Source organism: Sceloporus undulatus, chromosome 3 (assembly GCF_019175285.1).
Source record: "Sceloporus undulatus isolate JIND9_A2432 ecotype Alabama chromosome 3, SceUnd_v1.1, whole genome shotgun sequence".
Lineage (NCBI taxonomy): Eukaryota > Metazoa > Chordata > Lepidosauria > Squamata > Phrynosomatidae > Sceloporus > Sceloporus undulatus.
This window is the reverse complement of record NC_056524.1, coordinates 13,143,949-13,171,146: the sequence shown is the minus strand read 5'-3', so window position 1 is coordinate 13,171,146 and position 27,198 is coordinate 13,143,949. Positions and strand designations below refer to the sequence as shown.

Genomic DNA, 27,198 nt, shown 5'->3' with positions numbered 1-27,198 from the left:
TAGCATTGAGCCATGACAGCTAATTATTTCTGCAGTGCAGATTCAGCCTATGTGTGCGCCACACGCTTGGGGAGCTGTTGTGTGTGCATGAGGGGGATAGCTGTGATGGTACTCTTGTCACTGTTTGCTCCTTGAGGGAAGGTGTTTATGAGCCCTTTCCTTGTGGTTTGGCTTGGGGCTTGTGAGTCAGTGGATGGAAGACCAACAGTCTTGTCCCTTTGGGCCTGTTAAAAACATTGCAAATCAGAGGATTACAAGAATGGCAAAGGACATATGGTGAGTGTTTTCCTTCTGGGTTAATTAGGTCTTGAGATGTTGCTGTCTCACAGCAGGGAAGGATCAGGAAACCTTTGGGAGAGAAAGGTTAACATTTACAGCTGTGTGAAAGAAGCAATAAACTGTCTGGGATAAATCTCAAGTGTCTCTAAGATGCCAGTGTGTTGCATCATTGGATCCTGAACTGCAGATTGCAGCGGAATTGAATCAAGAGTGCTTTTGACCCACACTATCCTCCAGTCCTTCATTTATGAAATTGTTACATGCTAGAGGATTACTTGCTGTCCAAAGCTAGAGTCAATTGCAGCAGTGGTTTCCCTGCATGTTGCGTTTTGTTCCTGTAGTGGGAATCAAAATGACTGGTGGCGCAGTGGTTAAATGCCTGTACTGCAGCCATTCACTCAAAACCACAAGGTTGCGAGTTCAAGACCAGCAAAAGGGCCCAAGCTCGACTCAGGCTTGCATCCTTCCGAGGAGGGAGCTAAAATGAGTACCCAGACTGTTGGGGGCAAATTAGCTTACTTGCTAATTAGCTTACTTGCTGTTCACCGCTATGATCTTTGGAATAGCGGTATATAAATAAAACAAATTATTATTATTATTATTATTATTATTATTATTAAACCACAACAACAGCACTGCAGTTTTTAAATTATGGGGATTACATTTCTTAGGGGTTTTATCTTCTTTCCCACTTCTTCCATCTCTTCATGTTGTGAATGTGTGCCTTCAAGTTGTTCTCAGTTTATGGCAACCCTAAGGTGAACCTATTACAGGGTATGAGGATTTCTCAGCAAGATTTGTTCGCATTGTCTATCTTTGAGAGAGTATGACTTGCCCAAGGGTTCCATGGCTGATTGGCAATTTGAACCCAAGTCTGCTGGAGTTCTAGTCTGACACTCAAACCACTACACCACACTGGTTTTTACATCCCTTCATATTTGTATTTAATAATCTGTCAGCTGCACAAGATATCTGTGCCCAATGGGCATTAAAGCACCCAATCAATGAATAAGGATTGCACACATGTGTCAGCACTGCAAATAAAGATGGAGTCAATGGTGAAAATTCCTGCATAGCTGCATACCTTCCAACTGTCCCATTTTGACAGGGACAATCCTGTTTAATTCTTTCATCCCACATTTTCACCTGCTTTTAAGATGTCCTAGGGCTTGCCTACATGGTTAAAATATACCCCATACCAATCAGATAGACCACAATCCAGCCACACATAGTTTGGAAGAATTTATGGTTTTTACCAGTGTATCCACAATGATGCATGTTATCAAACATATGCCTGTCCAGGTGCTTAGCATGGATTTGCATAGCTGTGCATTTTTGGCAGAGATAGAACATTGTACGCAAATTTTTGCAGGAAATGAAGACAATATAAATAATAATAATAATAATAATAATTATTATTATTATTATTAAGTAAGTGTTGACGTGAATATGCAAAAATCCACACAATTCACTCAATTCACTGACATGTAGATCAACTCCTGGTTTCTCTTTCCTCCTCTCACTTCTCCCTATGCCCTCAGCTTACTTTACTTTCTGCAAACTGAGTTCAAAGTGCAAAATGTTTGCACCCCATTAACTCAGCAAGAGGGAGAAGAGAAGTGCACAATCTTTCCCTTCCCAGTAAGCTGAAGCAAAAGCAAACTGCTGCAGCCTCTCTGAGCTTGTGCTTTTTTTCCTCATTAATATTTTTTGCCATTTTGACCACACTGCATGACCACAGGTCTTGGTTTTTATCCATTAAATGTTGGATGGTGGACAGATGTGATGAACAGGAGTTTCCTTTTGTCTGAACTTGCAAAATGTGTCTCTATGGATTTTCTACACTCCATATTTGAGCTATATAATCACACAGTGTCTGCGTTGTTTTATTTATTCATTCATTCACTTATCCATAGCTTCAGTGAATTCTTCGGGCAGTTTCCAGCAAATAAAAATGAACAGGAATAAAATTCCCTGTTGTACATTCTAATAAGAGTTAAAAACATAAAGAACAGACAGTACAAAACACAAAAGTGGCAATAAAATACATCACAAATTGCTTCCCAGCAGCTGATAAATTCAATTCAAACCAGACTCCAGCAGCGTTCCCAACAAATGAAACTACGTAACCTCATAAGTCTTTCCAAATAACTTCATTTACTGCTCTCTAGGTGGGGAAATTATTTACCTAAATACTGTACAGCAATATAAAATACTCAGTCCTGGCATGCAGAAAGTTGCTGCAGTGAGAGCATACAGTACTAAGCTAAATTTGGGGGGGGGGGGGGGCTCTGATCCTGCTATGAGACACTGGCTGCATCTGCATTGCAAAAATAATCCAGTTTGACACGGCTTTGACTGCCATGGTTCAATACTGGGATTTGTAGTTTTATGAGACATTTAGCCTTCTCTGTCAGTGAGCTCTGGTGCACAATAAACTACAGTTCCCAAAATTACATAGCATAGAGCCGTGGCAGTTAAAATTGTGTCAAACTGGATTATTTCTGCAGTGCACTGCAGAATTAATGCAGTTTGACCCCGCCGTGTTTCAGTGCTACGGAACTGTAGGATTTGTAGTTTTGTGGGCTATTTAGCCTTCTCTGTCAGAGACTGCTGCCACAAAAACCCAAAAATTCCAGAACTCTGGCATTCAGCCATAGCAGTCAAAGTGGGATCAAACTGCATTAATTTTGCAGTGTAAAGGAAACCTGAGTGTTCCTGCAGATATGTATGTGTGCATGCAAGATATGGGATTCTGGGAGTTCTCATTCAAAAAAGGGCAGTAGGCCCTTGGTATCTGCTGAAGTTTGGTTCCTGGATCTCCTGTGGATACACACGCGCGCGCGCACACACACACACACATATCCCGCTTCTCTATCAACAACAATTGAGGTGACTTACAAGTTAAAAATTACAAGTAATTCCATGTCCCAAAATCTCACCCTTCCCTAAAGCATCATTAAACAGTAATTTAAAATCGCACATTAAAATAACATAATAAAACAAGCGAATAGGCAGTGGTGGATTCAGGGGGGTGGTAAGTTCAGATTGGCAGCTGGGTTTTCTATTCAGGGAAGGCCTGCCGGAAGAGATCTGTCTTGACAGCCTTTTTGAAGCTGTCTAAGCTGGTAACATGACAAATCTCCAGCAGGCCATTCCGTAATCTGAGAGCGGTTGATGAAAAGGTCCTCTGGGTGGTTGCAGTCAGCCTAGTTTTTATAGGCTGCAATAGATTCCTCCCAGAGGACCTGAGTGTGTGGGCTGGATTATACAGAAGGAGCCTGTCCCAAAGATAGGTTGGACCCAAGCCATTTAGGGCTTTAAAGGTCATAACCAATACCTTGTACTGCACCTGGAAACCAATGGGCAGCCAGTGGAGTGATTTTAAGATAGGTGTTATATATCGCTTCTGGTTTTACCAGTAATCAACCTGGCTGCCATGTTCTGAACTAATTGAAGTTTCCGAACTAAATACAAGGGTAGAGCACATTGAAGAAATAGAATCGTGAGGTTACCAGCGCATGTACTGCATTTTCTCGGTCCCCCAGTTCCAGGAAAGGACGCAGCTGGTGTATCAGCCAAAGCTGATAAGAGGCAGTCCTGACTGTTGCATTTACCTGATTTGACAGCTAGAGCGACGAGTCTTGGAGCACCCCCAGACTATGGACACAGTCCCTTGAGGAGAGCATGACCCCATCTAGGAGTGGTGGTTGTATCACAATACCTGGATTAGAGGCCCCTCCATTTTGTCTGGATTCAGTTTTAGTCTCTTTTTCCTCATCCAGTCCATTACCACTTTAAAACATTCATTGAGAGGAGAGATGCCATCTGTAGTCAAAATCCGTAGATACTCAAGTCCCATTAAATACAAGGGTGTAGTAAAATGGTGTCCCTTATATAAATTGGCAAAAATCAAAGTTTGTTTTTTTAGGGGGAAATATGTATGTATGTATGTATGGAATATTTTCAAGCTGTGGATGGTTGAATCTCCATGGATAAGGAATCCGTGGATATGGAGGACCAACTGAATAGTGGCATAATAAATTGTGTCTCTTATATAAAATGGCAAACTTAAGGTTTGCTTTTTGGTACTTATATTTTTCCGAATATTTTCAAACTGTAGATAATTAAATCCGTGGATAAAGAATCCAGGGATATGAGGGCCAACGATATAAACTGTGTTCACACTCTTGCTAATATTGTGCATCCCTCAACAGCTTTTATCCTTTTTTGACTCTTGAGATTAACATCTTGTTTTGAGAGAAATGGCAAGTAACTCAAATGCTAATAATAAACAACATTCTTTCCTTGGAGCTATTTGTGGAGCGAGGCTATGGTCTGGAATTTATGGAAGACACTGTTCTTCTGATTTTCATGCTTCCTTAACTGAGATGACGCTTCTCCACCATCTCCTTCCTTTGCTGCTCTCTTTGTTTGGTGTCATATTTTTCCCCCTGCAGCATCTCATAAATAGGAAGAATACATTTAGGAACATCCTGTTCTTTGCTGTTGTATTATCTGATACTCCCCCCCCCCCAAAAAAAACAGATGCACACTTAAAAAAATTACTGTTGAATGCATTGCAGTTACAGCTGTTTTTCGTAGTACAGAGATTTATCATAAATTTCTAGCACTATTTGGCTGTTTCGGACTTTACCACTACCCTTCCACAGTACACAATGATAGCACTAGGACTCTGCTTTAACTGTCACTTTAGATGCATCTGGTAGAATTAGGGGATTTATAGTCTGTTCTAAACACTCCTCCTTATACTGCAAATCCCAAAATTCCATAGGATGGAACCAAGGCAGTTAAAGTGGAATCAATGTGTTGTCATTGTGTAGTGTGGAAGGGCCACATATTCCTACATCTAATCATTTGTAGGCTACCCAAAAGTGGTGTGTATGTATTTGCCTAAGGACTGTGTGAACTTGAGCATGTCACATGCTCTCACACTCAGGGAAAGGCAGTGGCAAACCTCTGAACAAATCTTGCCAAGAATGCCCCATGATAGGTTGATAGGTTTGCTTTAGGATTGCCATAACTTGGAAACAACTTAAAAGGCACACAACAACAACAGAAAGACTGTGTTGCATAGTGGTTTGAGCATTGGATTAGGACTCTGGAGACCTGGGTTCAGTACCTCACTTAGCCATGGAAACCCACTGGGTGACCTAGGGCGAGTTACACACTCTCAATCCCAGAAAACCCTTGAAATGACTTGAAGGCACACAACAACAAAAAGACAATGTAGTATAGTGACCAGAGTGCTAGGTTATGATCAGAAGCTCTTTCACATACCACTATAGTACTATGGTTCCTCTTTAACTATCATGACTGGATCCATTGGATTTGTAGCTTGTTGCTTGTTGTTGTTTTTGTTGTTTTTTGCCTGCAGGTTGTTTCCAACTTATGGTGACCCTAAGGCTATCATGTGGTTTTCTTGGAAAGGGAAGTCGAAGGCTTTCATGGCCCGCATCCATAGTTTTTTGTGGGTTTTTTGGGCTATGTGGCCATGTTTTAGAAGAGTTTCTTCCTGGTGTTTCACCAGCATCTGTGGCTGGCATCTTCAGAGAATGCTGGCATGGAAGTGAGTGGGGTGTACATATATATATATATATAGAGAGAGAGAGAGAGAGAGAGAGTGACCCTAGGTTGGGAGGAGTGATTTCCAATACACAGATTAACAAGGTTTGAATGTCAGCATGGTCATGGAAACCCACTGGGTGGCTTTGGACAATGGTCCACTCTCTCAGCCTGAGGGGTAGACAAAGGTAAATCACCTCTGAACAAATCTTGCCAAGAAAACCCATGATGGGGTCTCCTTAGGGTCAGCTTGAGTTGGAAAAGACTTGAAGATACACAACAACAACAATAACAACAGAAGATTACAGCCTTACATTGTAATTCGATGTGTACTTGCATGGGAATTAAGTCTCACTGAATTCAGCAAGGATAGCTTCTGAGTAGCCATCTGTAGATTGCATTGTAGGTCTCTGACATTACTGGACACTAGAATTCATTAGACTCTAGACATTAGGCGTAACCTTGGATTTGATCCTTCCAGGCAATTGCAGCCAGATCTATTATTAGGCAGCTGTTTTGATATAATGCTGAATTGTGGAATGAGTAATATTCTTTTGCAACAGAATTGCCTAAACTCATTATTTGAGGGCTTGGATTTCTTGAGTTCACACTCAAGTGACTTTTTGCCACATCATCTCGTTCATTTTTGGGATTTTTAAAAGATCGGTCATGGGTGTGTGTAAGAGGACCACCTAAACTATTCCTTGTGCAAAGAAGCCCTTGGGATTTTCTTTGTAGACAGATTTTATAAAACCTGTTTTTGCATATCAAATCACTGCTATCCCCAGAATTTTATAACTTGAAGGATCTATTGAAACATCATGCACAGTGATAAAGTTTTGAAAACATAAAGGCTCCCAGTATGGAGTGCAGGGAGAAACTGCATCCTTCGAAGCTTTTTCAAAGGGTGTGCTATTTTTACGTGTCAAAGAACCAGGGCATATTTCAGCCTTATTAGGTGATTATTCTGCAGGCCAGAGTTTTGGTGGATGCTGAAATCCAAATTGCTGAGCTGTAACCTGCAAAGAACCTCAGTTGTTCCCAAATGATGGCTCTTTGGAAGCTCTTTCTTTGGTAAACCTAGATCAGGGTGGAATCCAAGAGTATTTGGAAAGAGAAATCGGAGTTTGCTACAGAAAATATCCACAGTTGGGTTATTCGCATGGGATGGTGTCGTGCTGTGAGTGCATATGGGCACATTGCATAGGTCCTATATATTTTTTCTTCCCCAGATGTAGGGTAAAAGAATATTTTTACCTTTTGATTAACATGTGATAAATATTTTGAAGCACAATTCTCAAAGCTGATTTTTATGGCTATATCCATTTCCAAGTTCCAATCAGAATAGACTCAGTGGGTTCAAATCTTGGCTTGGCCATGTAAACCCACTGGGTGACAGAGGTCAGCAATGGCAACCCTCTTCTGAAGAAACATGCCAAGAAACTCCCACGATAGTTCACCTTAAGGCCGCCATAAGTCTGAAATGACTTGAAGGCGCACAACAACAAATTAACACTGGAAAGCCAATGTGGTGCAATGTGCTACAGATTATGACTGCAGGAGACATGGGGTACGTCTACACTGTAGAAATAATGCCGTTTGACACCACTTTAATTGCCAGGGCTCCATCCAAAAGACTGGGATTTGTAATTTTTGTGAGGCACCAGCACTCTTTTGTAAGACTTTGTAAAACTACAAATCCCAGAGGGTGGTGCTTTAGGATGGTGCTACAGCATTTAAAGAGTGTCAAACTGAATTGTTTCTACAATATAGATGTATTCCAGGATTTTAATCTCTACTCAGCCTTAAAAGGAAGGTATTTGCAACCTTTCTCTGAATAAACCTTACTAAGAAAACCCCACAATAAAGTTACCATAAATTTCAGTTTACAGAAAGTCTCAGAACAACAACAGCATTAATTACAATGGGCCTTTGGTATCTGCTGGGGTTTGGTTCCGAGACACACCCCCCCTGTGAATATCAAAATCCATGGGTGCTCAAATCCCATTAAATAATGTAAGTAAAATGGTGTCTTGCCTTATAGAGAATAGCAAAATCGAGGTTTGCCTTTTGGAATTTATATAGATTTTAAAATTATTTTCAAGCCGTGGATAGTTGAATCCATGGACAAAGAATCCCTGGATACAGAGGGCTGACTGTAATACTAATGTAAATTCCATTGATTTGATGGATTAACACTCAGAATTAGCAATTGGATTTAGGCCAGAGAAAATTGTGTCTCTTCAGATAATGTTGGATTGCAGATCCCAGCAACCCTAGTCAACTTAGCCGATGATGAGAATGCTGGGAATTGGGGTCAAACTTTATCTGGTGGGCAAAATGATTCCTACTCTTAATTTACACCTGTGTTTTGAGGCTGAAATACAAGAGCCAAATTTGTGACTTGAAGTGAGTTTCCAATTGCAGCTTGGAGGAAAACTCTGGCTTGTGAAACTATAGTAACTACCTCAGCCATTCCCCCCCTTTTTTTAAATAAAGTCTTTATTAAATTACGTATTTTAACATATATACAAACAATGTTACATATGCCCCATTCCCTACTCCCCTCTCCCCCATGGCTTGATAGAGTTTAGAATCAGCCATTTTCCTAAGCTCTGTTCAAACAACATGTTCAAACCAGGAGGAAGGGGAGGAAGAAGTGTATGAGCGTGAAGATTTTTCATGATGGCCAAACCATTGGTCTTTGAACTGGATTATAGTTGTTGTTGTTTCAATACTTACTCTACTAAGAATCAGATTAATTTAGAAGAATGCTTGTCAACAGTCAAGCCTAGAGCAGGGATAGGAAATGTATGTCCCTTGTTGTTGGACTGCAGCTCCCATTATTCTTAGCCGACGCAACCAATGGCGAGCATGATGGAAGTTGCAATCCAACAACATCTGGATAGATTTATCTGGCCTCAAAGGTTACAACCTAGAAAGCAACATCTAAATCAACATTTAAAAGAAGTTGCAAGTCTTCCTTCTTTTGCTGCACAGTATGTACAAAGACCTGGCAATAGTGCCACATTCTGTAAATCCATTTTAGGAGGGTGTTGCTAGAGTTTACTAGGTGTAATGTTATTGCTGTATTAATATCTGGATTATGGGAAACATTTTTGCAGACTTGTCTGTTGATGATGAATTTTTCCCTCACATTCAGACAGTCATATCTATAGGAATTAATCTTGTCAGTTCCAGATCCATGTTTTTAGACTTCACGTGGCTCAATCTTTCTCTCTCTGCTTGTCTGTCTCCACTCATCCCTTTTAATGGGAGAAGTTCATAAAAGAGCCCCGTGGAACCCAGTAACATTGAACCACCACACCTCTGTGGTTTCGATTTGAAGCCAACCCAGGCAAGAATCTGAGACAGAATTAGGAAAACTATGGGTGGAGTACTTTCCTTCTTAGTCATTCTAGAAATTTGAAGGAAAGAACATTCCCATTTTCTCACATATTTTCTCCTTTTCCAACTGGGTCAGGATGATTTTCTTCTAGTAATTGACTTGAGAATGTATTCAGCTTCACAAGTGCTTAGAAAACCCTGACTCCCTATCTGAGCTCTCTTTCTTTTCTCTCTCTGCTCCTTCTCTTCTTTACCCTCTCCAGTCTTTTCTTTCTCACTGGTCTTTTGCAGCATCCAGTTCATAGTTTTCCCCTTTACTGACTCTACTCCTATTTCCTTACCATACAACAGGCCTTATCTCTTACTCCCTCTCCCCCCCATGGCTTAGGGCCATGCACGAAGAATCATAACAAAAGCTGCCTACAGGACTTTGGAGACCAGGCTTTGACTTCCTGCTTGGCCATGGAAACTCATTGGGTGACCTTGGGCAAGTCACACTCTCTCAGCCTCATGGGAAGGCAAAGGCAAACCCCCTATGAACAAACCTTGCCACGAAAACCCTATGATAGGCTCGCTGTAGGTTAGAAATTATTTGAAGGGACATAGCAACCACGCTTATACAGGGCAGGGACAGGAGGCAAGCTTCAGATATTAAGTAGAAGAACCAGATCATGCAAGAAAATTAATACTCATTCCCAAAAGATACATTGATCACATTCCTGTTGTAAATTCCCCTACATGTGCAGTTGTATTTCCTTTTCTCGTTATGCTATACATCCAGGTGTCAACGAGACTTAAATTTAACAAGTGGGAACTGCCACAAAATGTAACAAAATGTTCAGGATGTCCCTGTTCCATGTGTTCCTCCTTTCCAGCCAGCTAACCAAAAGTGTATAGCTATGGGAGGGAAATATGCACTCTTCTTCCTGTGAAATTTTCTTCGGTCCCCAAATTTCTTGCATTGCGGTAAATTAAAATTTCAGTCAAGCATTTAGAAATACAGCCTAGCCCCACAAAGAAAACAAGAAAAAGTTTACGAAGGGAATGTGAAGCAGTTACAAAGGGAATGTATATCAGTTCTATGTGTGTGCAATTTTCACCAGTTTTCACCATCTCACTCTCTCTGCATTGGTAGAAATTTCTGAAGGGAATTTTCATATTGGGGCCAGCTTTTTATTTGGCAGGGACAATGCCCTAAAGCCAACCATAACTGCTTCTTAGATACTCCATTCCCTTTTCACCATCCAGCAGGTACTCTTCCCTCATTTGGTGGTTTTGGCAACAGATTTGTTCCCTTAGGCTCCCCACAACACAAAATTTGAGGAGCAGTACAAATGTTGGGGTTCTCATAAGCATGTGAAAATTGCAGCTTTTTTTTCCTTTTACAGTGAACCCTTGATATCTGCTGGGATTTATTTATTTATTTCAAGGATTTCTATCCTGCCTTCCTCCCACAGTGGGATTCAAGGCGGGTTTGCTTCCACGACCCCCATGGATACCAAAATCCATGGATGCTCAAGTCTCATTAAATACATTGGCATAGTAAAATTGTGTCCTTTATATAAAATAACAAAATCAAGATTTACGTTTTGGATTTTATTATTTTCAAAAACTATTTTCAAGACATGGATGGTTGAATACATGGATGAAGGATCTGTGGATATGGAGGGCCAATTGTACTTTCCATTTTGGGGGTTTATTTTTCCTTCCTTTCTTCCTTCCTTTCTTTCTTCCTTCCTTCCTTCCTTCTGCTGCTGCTTTTCTTTTTGGAGGATCAGTTTACAGTCATGGGTATTTGATGCCATGCCCTTATGGGCTGAGTACAGCTGACTTGATTGTTTGCTGATCCTGAAAATGTTTCATTCTGGTTCAGATCATTCTGTTAGAGAGCTATTTGCCATACTTTTCCCATGTTGTCACCGTAACCTTTTGCAAATCATTTCCAGTGATGCTAAGGCATGCTTCTGAGTAATACCCTTCACGCCTCTTTGAGGGCATGAGAAGATGATGTTGTGGACTTCTGCATTCAGTTGTGCAGCTGCGAAGGAGATCTGAAAAGCATTTGGAATCTATATTAAATCATGATTTTTGGTCCCATCAGAAGACACGCCTTCCCCTGACTTATTTGTAACTTTTATACCTTGTCTTTTCTTCAGTGAGATAAAAGTAGTGTATATGGTTATCCTCCTACTCAAATGTTAGCTTCACGACAGCCCTGTGAGATGGGTGAAGCTTAGTGAAATTGACTAGCCTGAGATCACCTGGGGCTCTTTCCCACTACGCAGTTATAGCCCTGTGATTTTACTTTAACTGCCATGGCAATGTACTATGGAATCCTGGGATTTATAGTTTACTGTATGAGTTATGTGCCTTCAAGTTAGCTGCCAACTTACGGTTACTCTATGAATTTCATAGGGTCTTTTTTGGGCAAGGAATACTCAGAGGTAGTTTTGCCAGTTCCTTCCTCTGAAATATAGCCCACAGCACCTGATATTCAGTAGTGGTCTCCTATCCAAGCACTAACCAGAGCTGACCCTGCTTAGCTTCCAAGATCAGAGGGGATCTGGTTCCTCTGGAATATTTAGGTCCTTATAGTTTAGGGAGGAGTTTTAAAAATTTCTCAGCAATAGAAACCCACCAATCTGAAGGCAGTCTCCTTGGATAATGAAGGGAAGAGGAGACCCAAAATCATGGGGCACAGTTGGTGCTGGAGGAGGTTGGCAGTCCTATCATGGTAGAGGCAAAACCTGGTCCATCCCAAGCAGCAGCTGCAGAGCAGGAGGAGGAAACAGAGGCGCTTCACCTTGTCAAGTAATGTAAATAAAAGTGGCAAAAGCAAAAGGTCAGGCAACACTCTGATTCACTTTAAATAAAGTATGCTGAGCTAAAGAGGCCAGTTAGACTGTTTAACTGCTGGCTATAATTTGCTCAGTCCAGGCTTTCCATTGCTGCAGAGAACAGCTTCCAAACTTCCTAGCAATCCGATCTGACATCTCTGGCTCTCTAACCTTTGGTACATACTTTTGGAGTAATCTTTTCAGGAACTGCCCTCTTAGCTTTTTACTCTGCTCTAGACTGCTTTGTCTCTTGGAGTTCTGGAGTATCTGGGCCACATTTCTGTTTGCAACCTCATGTAAGCCTTGGAACCAGACTGGCATCCTCTTGCCAGTTCTTGCAGACTATAGGTGCATTCATCAGGGCACTTAATGGCTATAAATAGATCAGTGACCTTGGGCAAGTCACATTCTCTCAGCCTTAAAGAAAGTAAATGGCAAACCTCCTCTGAAAAAAATCTTGCAAAGAAAGCCCTGTATTAAGGCACATAACAACACAACAGTTCATGCTCTTGTACCCTTAATTAGGTACTCAGTATCTTTCTTGTAAAATTGTGTTTCTAAATCTAGACTAAAATTTGTTGGAGAGGTTCATTATTTTTTTTTTTTAGTTTTGATACTTTATTGATATCTGCTATAGCAAGTTAATTGAGATTTTAATAATAAAAAATATTGGCCAAGATCCTGCAGCAGAGGCTACAGTAGATAACTTCACAATGATATAGCTGCATCTCAAGCTTTCTTGTAAATTGTGACAGTGTGCATTGGTGCACTTACACATGGTGTCCCATTGCTCAATGGGGACAAGTCGTGCAAGGGAACTGTTATGCAGTAGCCATCCTGCTGGTTTCTCTTGTGCAGTCCCAATGGCATAGCTACATCTTTGCTGCCCTCTGGAGAATACATACATTGCACAGTTCATCTTTATGCAATCATACGTTGGTTTACGAAAAGTTAATTTCCCAACAGGATTCTAACCACTAATAATTAACTTGATGTTCTCATATGTAGGAGAAATTGTTGTCTGCCTTCGAACCCTCAAATAGAGTCAGCCCTCCATATCCACAGATTCCTTATCCACAGATTCAACTATCCACAGTTTGAAAATATTAGAAAATATTAGAAAATAGAAATGCTACCCATTATATGATAAAATCCAGGTTTCCTTTTTGGAATACGCACACACACACAAACACACATATATTTCACGGTTTGAAAATATTGTTTGTGTATATATGTGTTTGTGTGTGTGTGCGTATTCCAAAAAGGAAACCTGGATTTTATCATATAATGGGTAGCATTTCTATGCCACTGTGTTTATGCGATTTGAGCATCCATGAATTTTGGTAGACGGAGGGTCCTAGACATGGGAGGGATGCTAAGGGCCCACTGTATTGCCTTGTAGGAAGCTGCTTCAGTAATGTAAAAATGGCCAATAAAAGGAATGTTGATCAATAAGATCGTAAACTGAGAGCCATACTTGAATACCCCATTCACATGGCTCGGAGTGGAAGGAATTCTGTCTAGTTCCATAGATGCAGTATTTGGAAAACCATGTTTCTGAGTCGTTGTTTCTCATTCTAAGCCGATTCAAAGTTCCTGTGAAGCATGGATGGCTAACAGTGCTTGGATCTGTCAATCAGTTTAGCACACATGCCTGACTCAATTATTTCAGGGCTTGTGTGTTTATGTGTGTGTGTGCGTGTGAAGAATGGAAAGAATGGCATTCCTTTTCAATATGCTGAATAATTCATTTTACATTCCAGAAGAACATTTCAAAGTTGATTCTAAGCTGTGTATTGCATGTGTTTGATATAGTAACACATTTTTTCCACATCTTTTTATTTTACAATCACTTCGCAGTTGTAAACGAAATTGAATGCCAATGTAAAAATGTATCTAGCAGTGTGTGCTCTGGGTTGTGTAATTTTTTCCTCTCTGTATGTAGATTAAAAACAACTTTGTCTTCAGGCCTGTGAAAAATATATGAAAAGTGGGAATTTTAATGACTCCCTGTTAATCATCTGGTTTCTCCACCAATGGTTCTTAAGTTGGTCTTATCTGCAGATTCTCATGTTTGTATAACATATATTTTTAAAGACTATGGCTGAGAATCTAGATCAGCTACTAAATCAGCAATACAGTGGGCCCTTGCTTTATGCCTTCCAGGACCCTCCCCCCCGCGTAAAGCAAAATGCGCATATGCTCAAGCCCCATTATATCCAATGGGGCTCGTGCTCGACCCACAACTGCGCGCACCATTTGCAAACCTCATTGGATGTAATGGGGCTTGTGCTTGCTGCGCCACCATGCGCATGCGCCAACCTTCTCCTATTTCCTAGGCAGCTTCAGCATAAGTTGAAAGCTGCCTATAATGAGCCCGCGTATAGCGCAGGATCACTGTACTAAGTTATATCAGCTGCTTTTTACATTATTGAAGCAGCTTCCTAAAAGGAAGTTTCTAAGGTAGTTTCTAACTAAGTACCACCTTCTAGCCTGACCTCCCCACAGCTCAATCCTGACTTACTGGGCAGCAGCTGCTGTGAACAATGGAGGTCTGTTCTGTTGATCAGGACATTTCCACTGCCCTTCCACCAGTGATCTCCTGTGTCCCAATCAGAATAAAAAAATCACAGAGTTAGAAGAGGTCCCATAAGCCATCAAATCCAAACCCCTGGTCAGTGCAGGAAATCCAGCTGGAACATCTCCCGCAGAGAAGGAGACCCATCACTTCTCTAAGCAATTGGTTCTATTGTCAAACTGTTGTTATTGTCAAGATATTTCTTTTAACATTAAAGCGAAATCTACCCTCCTTTAACTTAAAACCAATAGACCTGGTCCTGCTCTCTAGGGCAGCAGAGAACAAACCTGCACTATTCTATCTGTGACAGCCTTTTAGATATTTAAAGAGTACAATCATGCCACCTCCATTCACCAGGCTGAACATGCTCAACTTCCTTAACCTTGCCTCATATGCTTTGTTTTCCATATCTCCTGTCATCCTTATTGCCCTTCTCTGAACCTGCTCCAGCTTGTCTGTGTGCCTTCAGGTTGCCTGTCGACTTACATCAAGCCCATGAATTTCATAGAATTTTATTAGGCAAAGAATACTCAGAGGTCATTGTGCCAGTTCCTTCCTCTGAAATATAGCCTACAAATCTTGGTATTCATTGGCAGTCTCCCATCTAAGTGCTAACCAGAGCTGACCCTGCTTAACTTCCAAGATCAGATGGGATATGGTGCCTTTAGAGTAATTAGGCTATATCTTCTTGTTATCATTCTTAAAATGAGGTGGGTTCCCTGTTGCAATTCTTCACACCAGTGATCATTGGTGGGAGTTGGGTAGAAGTACCAGTCTACTGCATCCTGATCAAAAAGAGAACAGTTCTGTTCTGTTGCTCACAGAGACTGCTGCCCAGTAAGGCAGGATTGAGGATGTTTACAATCCCTAAATATTCCCTATACTATTATCACAATTGTAAATCCATAAAGATCATGACTGTGTATAAGTTACAGATGTATAACTTTCATAATAGCAATAGTGAATTCCAGCCTAAATTAATATCAGATGGTATAGTCCTCTTTCAAAATTGTGCTTAAAGGATCACATAATTGAACTATGCCCAACAAAGAAAAAAAGAAAAATATAGGGAGAATTCCTCCTCCTCCTTCTCTCTGACATGTCATTTTTTATTAACCAGAGGAGTGTGAGAGAAATTTAAATGCAAATCCCTGTCCTACACTCCTTAGTGGTAATGCCCCCTTCATTATGTAATTTTACTGAACTTGTAGCCAGTGGCACCACTAGGGTTGGTGTCACCCGGTGCGGTAACTCATGGTATCACCCCATGGCTGCAGTCTCCATTCTGATCAATGTTTGATTCCAGGTACAGGCACTGTTTTACTATTTTTGCATTGTCTTATTTGAATTTGTGTAGCTTCTCTGTGGTCATTATTTTTGCTTTGTTTATGTTCAGCAATACACCTACCTTTGCACTTTCTTCCTTAATCCTCCTTCTAAAAAAATTAGAAGGAGGTTGTTAATCTCTTCTTGCCTCCTCTAAACAGATACATAAATATTTATAAATTTCTGAATATTTTCAAGCAGTGGATGGTTGAATCCATGGATATGGAGGGCTAACTATAATCTCAAACCAGTATGTTTCCATTTTCTTTAACTAGCATGGTTGTGGCAAGAGCAGGGTTTGTGCAGTGATGCCCTCAGCCTCAGGTACAAAATTTTCTGTTAAAGAACTAAAGCCTAGGAACACATCTACTTTGTCAAATGTGGTATACCCAAATTTATTTCTGTTCCTTGTTACCACAGAAATAAGTTACCACCTCTTCTTTGAAAACCAGACTCTTTCCATGTGCAGGTATTGACAGAACATGTTTCATGCAAAAAAACCTGTGAACAAAATGAGCAACACCCTGACAATTTACTGTCCTGAAAGTGTGCATGAGCACACGGGGGGGGGGGGGGGGTCCAGTTACATGCAGACACAATTCATGGTTTTTGAAAGCTTTCACAGAAACAGACAGAGCTGGAACAGCCTTTGGGAATCTCGCCTGCCTTGTTTTCTATCTCTTAGTGAGGATGGCAGCCCGGCTTTATTAATAACATCTTTGCAGCCAGCAGATACACCCCAAGCAAACATTTCCTGTCATTTTTCATCAACTCTAAGATCTAAACCCAGACATCCCTTGGGAGAGGCTAACAGGAATGCTTTGAAATTAACCCAGACAGCCAGCAAGTCCATTAACAATCAAAATCTAGTTTGACTTCCTAATTGAAGCCAATGAAACCTTCTGACCTGTATTTTCAGCATGGAGACGGCATGCCTCTTGCTTGCAAATGCCAAATTCTTCTGTGCGCCTTTAGGCACAGGAACGCAAGGAAGCACCTTATAATGAACCATAATGCTGATCTCTCTGGTTCAGTCTTCCCTACATGTGAGATACAGATTTCTTCAAAGTACCAAATCAAATTAATCAGGACAAAACAAGTGAAGCAGCAATTTCCAATTTATTCATTACAATCTTGCAAGAAGGGGGGTCTAAGGCAAGTAGGCACACCGTCTGAGGTTTTACACAACATTTATAAGACATTTTCTGTTACAGTATTTCTATCTCATTTTTTTATTGGCCAGGTCTAGACATGTGATCAATTTTAAGACCACCTTTTTAAGTATGTAAAAACTCCACCCATTATATATCTCATCATACATCTCATGACCATTTAAATTAGTCATTATAGATTCATAGGTGTGTTCTAATATTCATAGCCCCCCATTACGCATGCTCAAAAGGGGATATCTCTTGACTTTTAGTAACCCAACCAAAAAAATAGTGTTCTTGACATTTAATGAGGATGGAGCTCTCTTATCAGTTGGCTCCAAAAACTGCTTTGCCTCCTTCTTTGCAAAGTTGTCCTTGACTTCCAGGGGCAGTCTTATTTATTTATTTTTTAAACAGAACAGCCATTTTGATAATCTTAACAGAGACAAAAAATACTATTTAAAATAACTAAGTCCAGCATATTTTATAAGTGTATCTTATTTATTATCAAAGATATAACCCCTCTTTATTCTTATAAAATAATATATTTAATATTTAATAAATAACAATGTTATAAAAAGCTTATCTAAAAACTCTTTCTTTTACTAACTTATATATTTTTATAAAATTCCCTTTCAGTTAAAGAGCCTCAGCTGACCTTTACTCAATCCTATTAGAATAGATATGTTGGATTATAATATACATGTATATATGTAGTTTCATATTATCTATATATGTAATTTAATTATAGCATATGTTTAGATAGTCTAACATGATTTCTATTCTATTCATGTGTTTCTAACTCTTCTTAAATCTTATGTGTTTGATTCAAATCCATTTCTCTCAAATCTCTCCTATTTCTTTTAAAAATATTTTGAATCAAACATCTTTCTAATTATTATTGCTTATCTCATTTTAACCTCTTGTTTTAAAACATTTATTTTTCTCAATTCTCCCATTTATTTCTTTTTGTTATTTATTTATTTAGAATGCCAAAGTAAAAAGGAGAAACCAGTTGTACTATAGAACAAATTTTAACCTCTGAACAACACCCCTGGGCAATGTCCGCAAGTAGACACTTTCAAAACCATTTGTTTGTGTCCAGATGGAATCTCTACTGCAGCTGTGTGTGCATTTGGAGTGTTGCTTGCTGTCTATGGTATCATTGTAGCAAGGGCCCAGAAGCTGCAAATGGGAACATGGACAGTGCCGGACGGCACCACCACCTTGGAGGGCAACAGCGGAGACCTCACCAGGCCCAAGGCAATCTTGGAGGGCAGCAGAGGAGACCGCAGAGCCAGCGCCATCTTAGACACCAGAACGTCCCCAATTTGGGGCTCTGAGACCCGATTCGTTGGAGTTGGAGACTGCATAGTAATGTCAACAGTAATGAAGGGACATTTGGATTTTGAATCATCTACCATTCCTTCTGTGTGAGACAGCCTACATACAAGGTTTATGATGGCATTTATGAGCTATGGACATTAGCAGTTTACCAATATTAAATCTGCTTAATTTAAACTTTATATAGTGAGTTGAGCTTTTTTTCACAAAACATACACACTGGGCAATTAGCCACTGTAACGATACCACACTCCTTCTCCTTAGGGCAGTCCTATGGGGTTTTCTTTTCTCACCCCGCTGCCACTCAATTTATGTATCGAACCCCCTTTCTTATGTGGCTTCTGATTGGCTGGTTTATAGTCAGCTCATTACACACCTCCCCCCTTTAATAGGTTCATTGACACACATAACCAAACGGTTATATGGACCAATGAACTTTTAGTTATACATTATACTTACCCATTATATAATCTTATCTCTATGACATTATATATAAACATCATGTAAACACCATCACTATATACACATATATATATAACATTTATATAAACCTGTTATACATATATTGACCTATTATAACAACTTATCATACCTTTCTTATACGTTTAGCATATTATAACCATACTCCATATCACTTGTTGGGTTTAAATACTTTAATAACACTTAGGCCTGTTACAGACGGGCCTAAAATTGTGCGCTCCGTGTGTGCTAGGGTTAGAAAGGGGCGTCCTTTCTGGACACCCCCAACCCTAGCACGTGCGGAGCATGCACAAAATGGCGGCGGCTGTTCCACACGGCTGCCGCCATTACGTCACAACCGCACTGCCTCTATTTGGGGTGGCGCGGACGTGACATCGTCACGCCGCGCCAGGGCGAATAGTGCGCACCTTCCCCGGCCGCAAAAGGAGCTCCGAAACGGAGCTCCTTTTCCGTTTGCGTCGCTGGGCGCAGCCTTCAGACGGCTGCACCCAGCAATGCAGAGGCGAAAGGGGCCAAGCGGCCCCTTTCTCCTCCTCCCCGCCGCCACGGGGTGTCCTTGGGGCTTGAAGCCCCAAGGACACCCCTTTCCAGGCTGCTGGGAAGGGGCCTTTTGCCGCTTCCCCGCAGCCTGGAAAGCGGCGGATCGGGGCCTCAGCGACTGCCGCTCTGGCCACTGAGGCCCCGATCCGGCGGGGAAAGGGGCGGGTGCAGGCCGCTGCTTTTCAGCGGTCTGTAACCCACCTTAAATAATCTCTTTCCCCCCAACTTCAGATCCTTTGTATGTTCCATTTAAATGTTTTTCTGAAGCATATATTCAATCTTTTAACCCCTCTCTTACTGGATTAAAGACTGATGGAACCACTTTTTCTCATTCCCAGTATGCCTTTGAAAATATTTCATCTTTCATTATCCTAATGGCAATTAATACATTGATTTTCCAGTCTATCAACTCAATTATATCATTGTCCTTTTCAAGAGTTTCTTCTGGATCCGTTCTTGTAACCGACGTGTTTCTTTTCATCAGTTGTGGACTTAACACCTCATCTGGTAAAAAGTCTTTGTTTCTTCCTGTTTCACTGGACCAAATTCTTTGAGTGCATTGAGCAATCTTTACATCTTCTTCTGTAGACTGTAAAGTGACCCTTGTGGTCTGTTCCAACCTATGATTTGAAGTTTTAGTTGGCATAGTTGGAGATTTACCGTATTTTCCGGCATATAAGACAACTGGGCGTATAAGACGACTCCCAACCTTTCCAGTTAAAATATAGGGTTTGGATATACTCGCCATATAAGACTACCCCTCTTTCAATGCACACCAAATAAAAATTTAAAAAAACATCAGATTTGATTTCAATATTGTAATTTTAATTCAAATGCTTATGATATGCACTTACTTAGCAGGAAAACTTGTATACAAAGCCTGCTTGGATTGGTCAGCTCTCCCTGCCTGCCCAGCCCTCCCTGTCTCCAAGACTATCTCCAAGGCTCTTTTTTCCATACCCCACAGCCGTTTTTGAGCTTCCCCCACCATATGCTGTGATCGCAGATTCTCCAGTCCAGCTCGGAGGTTTCAGCACTGTACATCTACACTGTAGAAATAATGAAGTTAGATACCACTTTAATTGCCATAGCTCCATGCCACAGAATCCTGGAATTTGTAGTTTTAGCCTTCTCATTGGCAGAGAAGGTTAGATACCCAAGAGTCAGTCTGAATTTATCGAGGCTAAAACTTTTCTGAATCATAAGGAAGAGGTAATAGACCCATTACTCTTTCTATTCAAATAATATTTATTAAGGCAGTAACACAGGAGATTATTATTTGCTTGCCTATAAGACCCTTGTGAATAAAATGCTACCTGTGGTGTTCAAAACTCAGAACTGAATGGATGAGCAGTAATTTTGTGTTGCTTATTTCCCATCTATAGATCAGGAAGATGCAATGAGGTCTAGAGGCACATGTAAAGTGCGCTAGTTCTAGAAAGTTCCAGCCTTCTTGGCTTGTGATATCATAGAATTCTTAGAATGCTTCCAGTAACGGTTGTTTCAACTGCTGGAACAAATGGTACAAGAGCTCAGAGGTTTCAAATGCTATCTAAAGGGAAGTACGAAGTAGCTTGAATTTAGAGCATCAGGAGTTCCTCAACATGCCTCAGGATGAAGAGGACCCAGAGATGGCCTTTCCCCTCCCAATCCCAGCAGAGGCTGAAGACAATCTAGAGTGGAACATAGGAGAGCCCTTTGAGTCCTTGGAGAAGCTGCAGGGCCTCTCCAGTGGGGAGAAAGGGGAGAAGGCCATGTTGCGTTCACGCATCCATGAACAATCTCAACTGATCTGCATCCTGAAGAAGCGAGCAGATGACCAGCTCTTGCGTTGCAAAACCCTCGAACAGCTCAATATGGAGATGGAGGAGATGAGGATGGCAGATGCCCTCAGACTGGAGAATCAGACCCGGCGCATCCAGCAGCTGGAAGAGCGCTTTATGGACTTGGCTGCCAACCATGAGGAGATGATCCATTTCAAAGACAAACACAAACGTCAGAACACACAGCTGAGGGAAGAAAACCGGCGCCTGCGTCAAGAGAACCAAAATCTCTTCAGCCAACCTTTGAAAGAGAAAGAAGCAGAGCTGGCCCAGCTCACTTCTCAGCTGGAGACACTCTCTAAGGAAATGGCGTCTTTAAAGGAAAGTTACAAAGAGGACAGCCAGCGTGCTCAGGAACGAGAGAAAAAGTTTCTGGAAGCCCAGAGCCAGGAAGCCAGAGTCCATGCTGAGGAAATGAAGTCCTTGGGATGCCAACTGGAAATCTTTAAGGAGAAGCACCATCATGTCACTGAGAAACTGAAACAAGCAGAAAAGCAGCTAAGGGAAACCGATAGCAATGTGCAAACCAGGCTGGAAAAGCTGACTAAGGAGAAAGAGGAGTTGCTGAAGTTGGCTATGGATCGAGGCAAGGCACTGCAGGAAAAGCAATGGGAGATACTGCAACTAGAGAAGAAGGCGGAAGAGATGGAGAAAGCCAAACTGGCAGCTGAACAGCACTTTGAGACTGAGGCTGCATTGGTAAACAGTAATCTCCGGGTTCGGGACCTTCACCATCGACTGGATGGAGCACAACAAGCCTATGCTGAACTCCAGATGCAGTTTGAAGCTTACAAGAAGCACAGCACAGAGCTGCTTACTAAGGAGAAAGAGTTAAATGCCAAACTGCGTCATTTCATGGCGTAATCAGTGGGACTTTGTCACCTGTAAGCTTTGCTACTAGCATGATTTTTGTTGTTGTTATCTACAGTCTTTAAAAGATAAAAATAAAGCTTTAATTTTTCAACTGCTGAACACTGTTTTTAAAATTTATTGCTTAGGCTTCACCTTAGAACAACCATATTTGTATGAAGACTCTCAAGTTAACAATTCATCTCAGAAAAATGTTGCATACAGAAAACGGATTAAATGTTGTGATTTCTAATTCAGGTTGCCAGATTTCAGGGCCTGGCTCTGAGTCTTGTTTTCATCTCCTGGTAGGAGATGAAAATGCAAATTCTCCATTAGTGGTGGACTCAGCTTCAGGTACCAGCAAACAGCTGTATTCATTTTTCCAGCTCAACTAGTAAAGAGGAGCAGCTTGCTACGATTTGCAAGGAATAACTGATTTGCAACTTGCAAAGACCCTGCAGAGAATATATATATTTTTAACTTAATTAGCATCTTCCTTCTCTCCCAGTTGTTGTCACACCAGGGCTCACCCTCTACTCAGCTTTGCATCTACCTTCCGTGTAGAAGCAAGTAGGTTACATTAACTTTTTTTCATTATGTCTCCCTAATTAAGTGAGACGAATTGGCCCTCCACATTTGTGGCCTTGACTTTTGCAGATTTGATTATTTGCGGTCTTGATTAATATGTTATCTCTAGGAATAACTAGGTCCTCCAACGCAGCTTCTGCCAGACGCAGATCACAGAATTGTGCAGAAGAACCTAAAAGTTCCTAGAGAAAACATTTTTCTAGGGCAGGGGTTCCCAACCTGTGCTCAGAGGAGACCTCAGGCTCTGTGTGCACTTCCCAGCTGTTCTGCGACTGCTCTAGGAAAATGAAGGAAATAAAAATTGAATTCGATTATTTCTGCAGTGAGATTCGGACTTCACTCCAATTCTCAAACCACTAGGCCACACCACAAGAACAAGCCATGCAGGGCTAGCTGTGCTGGCCATTTAGTAAATTCAAACAAAATTCCACCAAACAGTAATACCTTTATTGGCCAACCGAAATGCACAATATACTTGTTGCATGCTTTCCAAGTTCTGTGGTTTCTTCTTCATCAGGCAAGGTGTTGCAAACAAAACAGGAGGAAAACAACTGGAGATGTTAGTCAGATGCCTGCATCAGGAGAGTCTGGACTGGTGCTTATATGAAACTTGCTGACAGCTCATTTGTTTTGTAAAGCTGATAATAGTTCAAGATGATTTCTTGAGGTTTCATCACTGGCATTTGATTAGAGAAGATGCCCCCCTCATTGAGGGCTGAGAATCTCTTCTCACCCTTTTGGACTGTGATCACATCAGAGCATGGAAAATGGCATGCTCTTCTAGCTTGAGGGAGGGAAACCAAAACCTATGAGGAATGGTTTAGGGATCTGGATATACAGTGGGGCCTCATTATCCATGGATTTAAGCCCCCGTTGTCCCCAATGTGCCACTATTAGGAACAGTCCCTGTTGTCCTCAGTACTGACATGTGCACATAGCGGTGACACCATTACAGACAACGGACTTCACCTGAAGTCCTGTTGTCCCTAAAGGCGGAATAGTTGCATGCATGCACTGCCATTGGGGACAATGGGACTTGAGGTCCTGTGGATTTGGGTATCCATGCAGGGGTCTGGAATGGATCCCCCCCTGGATACCGAGGTCCCACTGTATTTGGCCTGGGAAAAGGAGGTTAAGAGGTGACATGATGGATATGTTTAAATATCTGAAAGGATGTTATATTGAAGATGGAGCAAGCTTGTTTTCTGCTTCTGCAGAGACTAGGACACAGAGCAATGGATGCAAGCTACAGGAAAAGAGATTCCACTACAACCTTAGGAAGAACTTCCTGATGGTGACAGTTGTTCAACAGTGAGATATGCTGTCTCAGAGAGTGGAGGTTTTTAAACAGACTTTAGATGGCTTGGAGAATCCAAACTGTGAAATGCCCTTAGTTGTTATTCTGCTACTGATAGAGTCCTAGGGGGCTCGACAGATGGGAGGAAGTGCTTGGATTGTGTATTCCTGCATAGCAGGGGGGGGGGGGTTGGTCTTGCTAGCACTTGTGGTCCCTTTCGATTCTAAGGGGCTCAACAGGCCGCCCCTTTTAGCACTGGATCGGGGCCACAGCAACTACATGCCACGACCCTGATCTGTCCTTTCCGCAGCCTAAAATGGAGCCACAAAAAGCAGCTTATTTTTGCGCCCAGGAAAGGGTGCCATAGCCGCCAGCATGCAGCTTCTCTGCACTCTTGCCACTGGGTCATGCTGATGCCACTGCCAGGTGGAGCAGTGCACAGCATCATGGGGGCAGAGCTGGGGCATGCATCATGTGGACGCCACACTCTGACTCCACCCCCAGGCCGGCCTTTCCCGCTGGTCTGTGGAGCCCCTAAGATTCTGTCAGTAGCAGAATAACAGCTAAAGGCACTTCACAGTTGGGATTCTCCAAGCCTTGGTGCTATGAAGGTGAGTCATCAAAACACTGGGCAACTACTCTCTTTAAGAATAATGTTTAGACTCATTCCTGCAGGCACACCTTGAGCCGACATCCTGCGACAGTCATTCTCCCATGCTGTCATGTTGAGCAGATGTGATTTGTTTCTTTAAACAGTTTGGGATAGTCATGCAGTCCTGAGCATGAAGTCTGCATGTCAAACTATGGCCTCATACTGTACCTGACATTTGTTAACCATGCAAAGCACTGTGATGTTCAGAAGAGGGTAGCAAGAGAGTGTGATGCCAAGGTAACAACCAAGTTAGACTCCCATTAAGAGTCCAGCTGTGGGGCATGGAGAACATGGGACTGACACTGTAAACTAGGAATATGCAAATCTGTATGTGTGCTAATATACTAAATGAAATTATTAATGCTGAGCTAAATTGAAAGACTTCAAGCCAAGTCAAGCATTCCAGCTGAAATTGCCCAATTGTGAATGCAAAGGATAATATACAATCTTTTCATCATTTTTCCAAGTGGAGTCTGTGCTAGATAAAATGTGATCTGGATACACAGCAAGCATGCTTGCTTGAATCTGCTTACATTTCACAGATGAAAATTGGGACATCTGTGGTCAAACAGCATCAGAGTGTGGTCAAGATGGGAAATTTTGCTTCTGCAAAATGCGGGAAAGTGGGAGAGAAATTGGGACATTTTAAAAGTAGTCCAAAAAATGGGATGACAGAGGATTAATTAGGACACTTGGAGGGGATGCCAAAGACATTTGAGGAAGACTGAAAGATACTGACCTTTTGGCACAAAGGGGTCCTTTCACAACCCAGCACACTCTTTCCCAAGACGTTGGGAAATCACAAAATATTGAAACCATCAAACTTTAGGTCACCCTGTTCTCGGGAACAGCACAATAACTTGTGCTTCCAGGCACCAGTTGAACAGATACAAACCAAAGGGAGTTTTTGGCTGAACAAGATTTTTTAGATCTTAGCCTGAGGGCAGGGAACCGTCCAACTAAAAAGATTGTATGTACAGCGCTGTGTAAATTTACAGTGCTTTATAAATAAAAGTTAATAATAATATTAATAATAATAATGCTATCAATACAAACATTGCACCTATCATAGAATCATAGAGTTGGAAGAGACCACTAGGGCCATCCAGTCCAACCCCCTGCAATGCAGGAAATCCAAATCAAAGCATCCCTGACAGATGGCCATCCAGCCTCTGTTTAAAGACCTCCAAGGAAGGAGACTCTATCACCCTCCGAGGGAGTGCATTCCACTGTCGACCAGCCCTTACTGTCAGGAAGTTCCTCCTAATGTTCAGGTGGAATCTCTTTTCTTGTAGCTTGCATCCATTGTTCCGGGTCCTGTTCTCTGGAGCAGCAGAAAACAAGCTTGCTCCCTCCTCAATATGACATCCTTTCAAATATTTAAACAGGGCTATCATATCACCTCTTAACCTTCTTTTCTCCAGGCTAAACATCCCCAGCTCCCTAAGTCGTTCCTCATAGGGCATGGTTTCCAGACCCTTCACCATTTTAGTCACCCTCCTTTGGACACGCTCCAGTTTCTCAATGTCCTTTTTGAATTGTGGTGCCCAGAACTGGACACAATATTCCAGGTGGGGCCTGATCAGAGCAGAATACAGTGGCACTATTACTTCTCTTGATCTAGACACTATACTTCTATTGATGCAGCCTAAAATAGCATTGCCCTTTTTAGCTGCCGCATCACACTGTTCACTCATGTTCAACTTGTGGTCCACTTGGACTCCTAGATCCCTTTCACACATAGTTTCATTCAGCCAGGTGTCACCCATCCTATATCTGTGCATTTTATTTTTCCGCCCTAAGTGCAATACCTTACATTTCTCTGTGTTGAATTTCATTTTGTTAGCTTTGGCCCAGCTTTCTAGTCTATTCAGGTCATTTTGAATCTTGATCCTGTCTTCTGGGCTATTAGCTATTCCCCCTAATTTGGTGTCATCTGCAAATTTGATAAGTATGCTCCCAATTCTGTCATCCAGGTCATTGATAAAGATGTTGAATAGTACTGGGCCCAGGACAAAGCCCTGTGGGACCCCACTGGTCACTTCTCTCCAGGATGAAAAGGAGCCATTGTTGAGCACCCTTTGGGTTCGGCCGGTCAACCAATTACAGATCCATGTAACAGTTCCTTTGTCTAGCCCACATTTTACCAGCTTGTTTGCAAGTATGTCATGGGAAACCTTGTCGAAGGCCTTACTGAAATCAAGATATACTATATCCACAGCATTCCCTTCATCTACCAAGCTGGTAATTTTATCAAAGAAAGAGATCAGGTTGTGCTGGCATGACTTGTTTCTCTGAAACCCATGTTGACTTTTTGTGATTATGGCATTGCCTTCTAGATGTTCACAGACTCTCTGTTTAATGATCTGCTCCAGAATCTTTCCTAGTACTGATGTCAGACTAACTGGACGATAATTGTTGGGATCCTCTTTTTTCCCCTTTTTGAAGATGGGGACAACGTTTGCCCTCCGCCAGTCTGCTGGGATCTCTCCTGTTTTCCAGGAGTTTTCAAAGATTATT

General features: G+C 41.6%; 2 protein-coding genes and 1 long non-coding RNA gene across 3 annotated transcripts in view; all 3 read left to right on the top strand.

Moving 5' to 3' along the window:
* The window catches only part of ME3 (malic enzyme 3), a 133,292-nt gene that overhangs the window by 19,281 nt on the left and 86,813 nt on the right, over positions 1-27,198 (top strand). The gene's annotated exons all lie outside the window — the stretch shown is intronic.
* On the top strand, positions 49-18,631 carry LOC121926266. Its single transcript, XR_006102992.1, has 2 exons — positions 49-276; positions 18,094-18,631. It is a non-coding gene; the product is annotated as an uncharacterized LOC121926266 (long non-coding RNA).
* On the top strand, positions 20,864-22,188 carry LOC121926265 (coiled-coil domain-containing protein 89-like). The gene has a single exon (XM_042459096.1). The coding sequence runs from the start codon at positions 21,074-21,076 to the stop codon at positions 22,154-22,156; it is 1,083 nt and encodes a 360-aa protein (XP_042315030.1). The 5' UTR covers positions 20,864-21,073; the 3' UTR covers positions 22,157-22,188.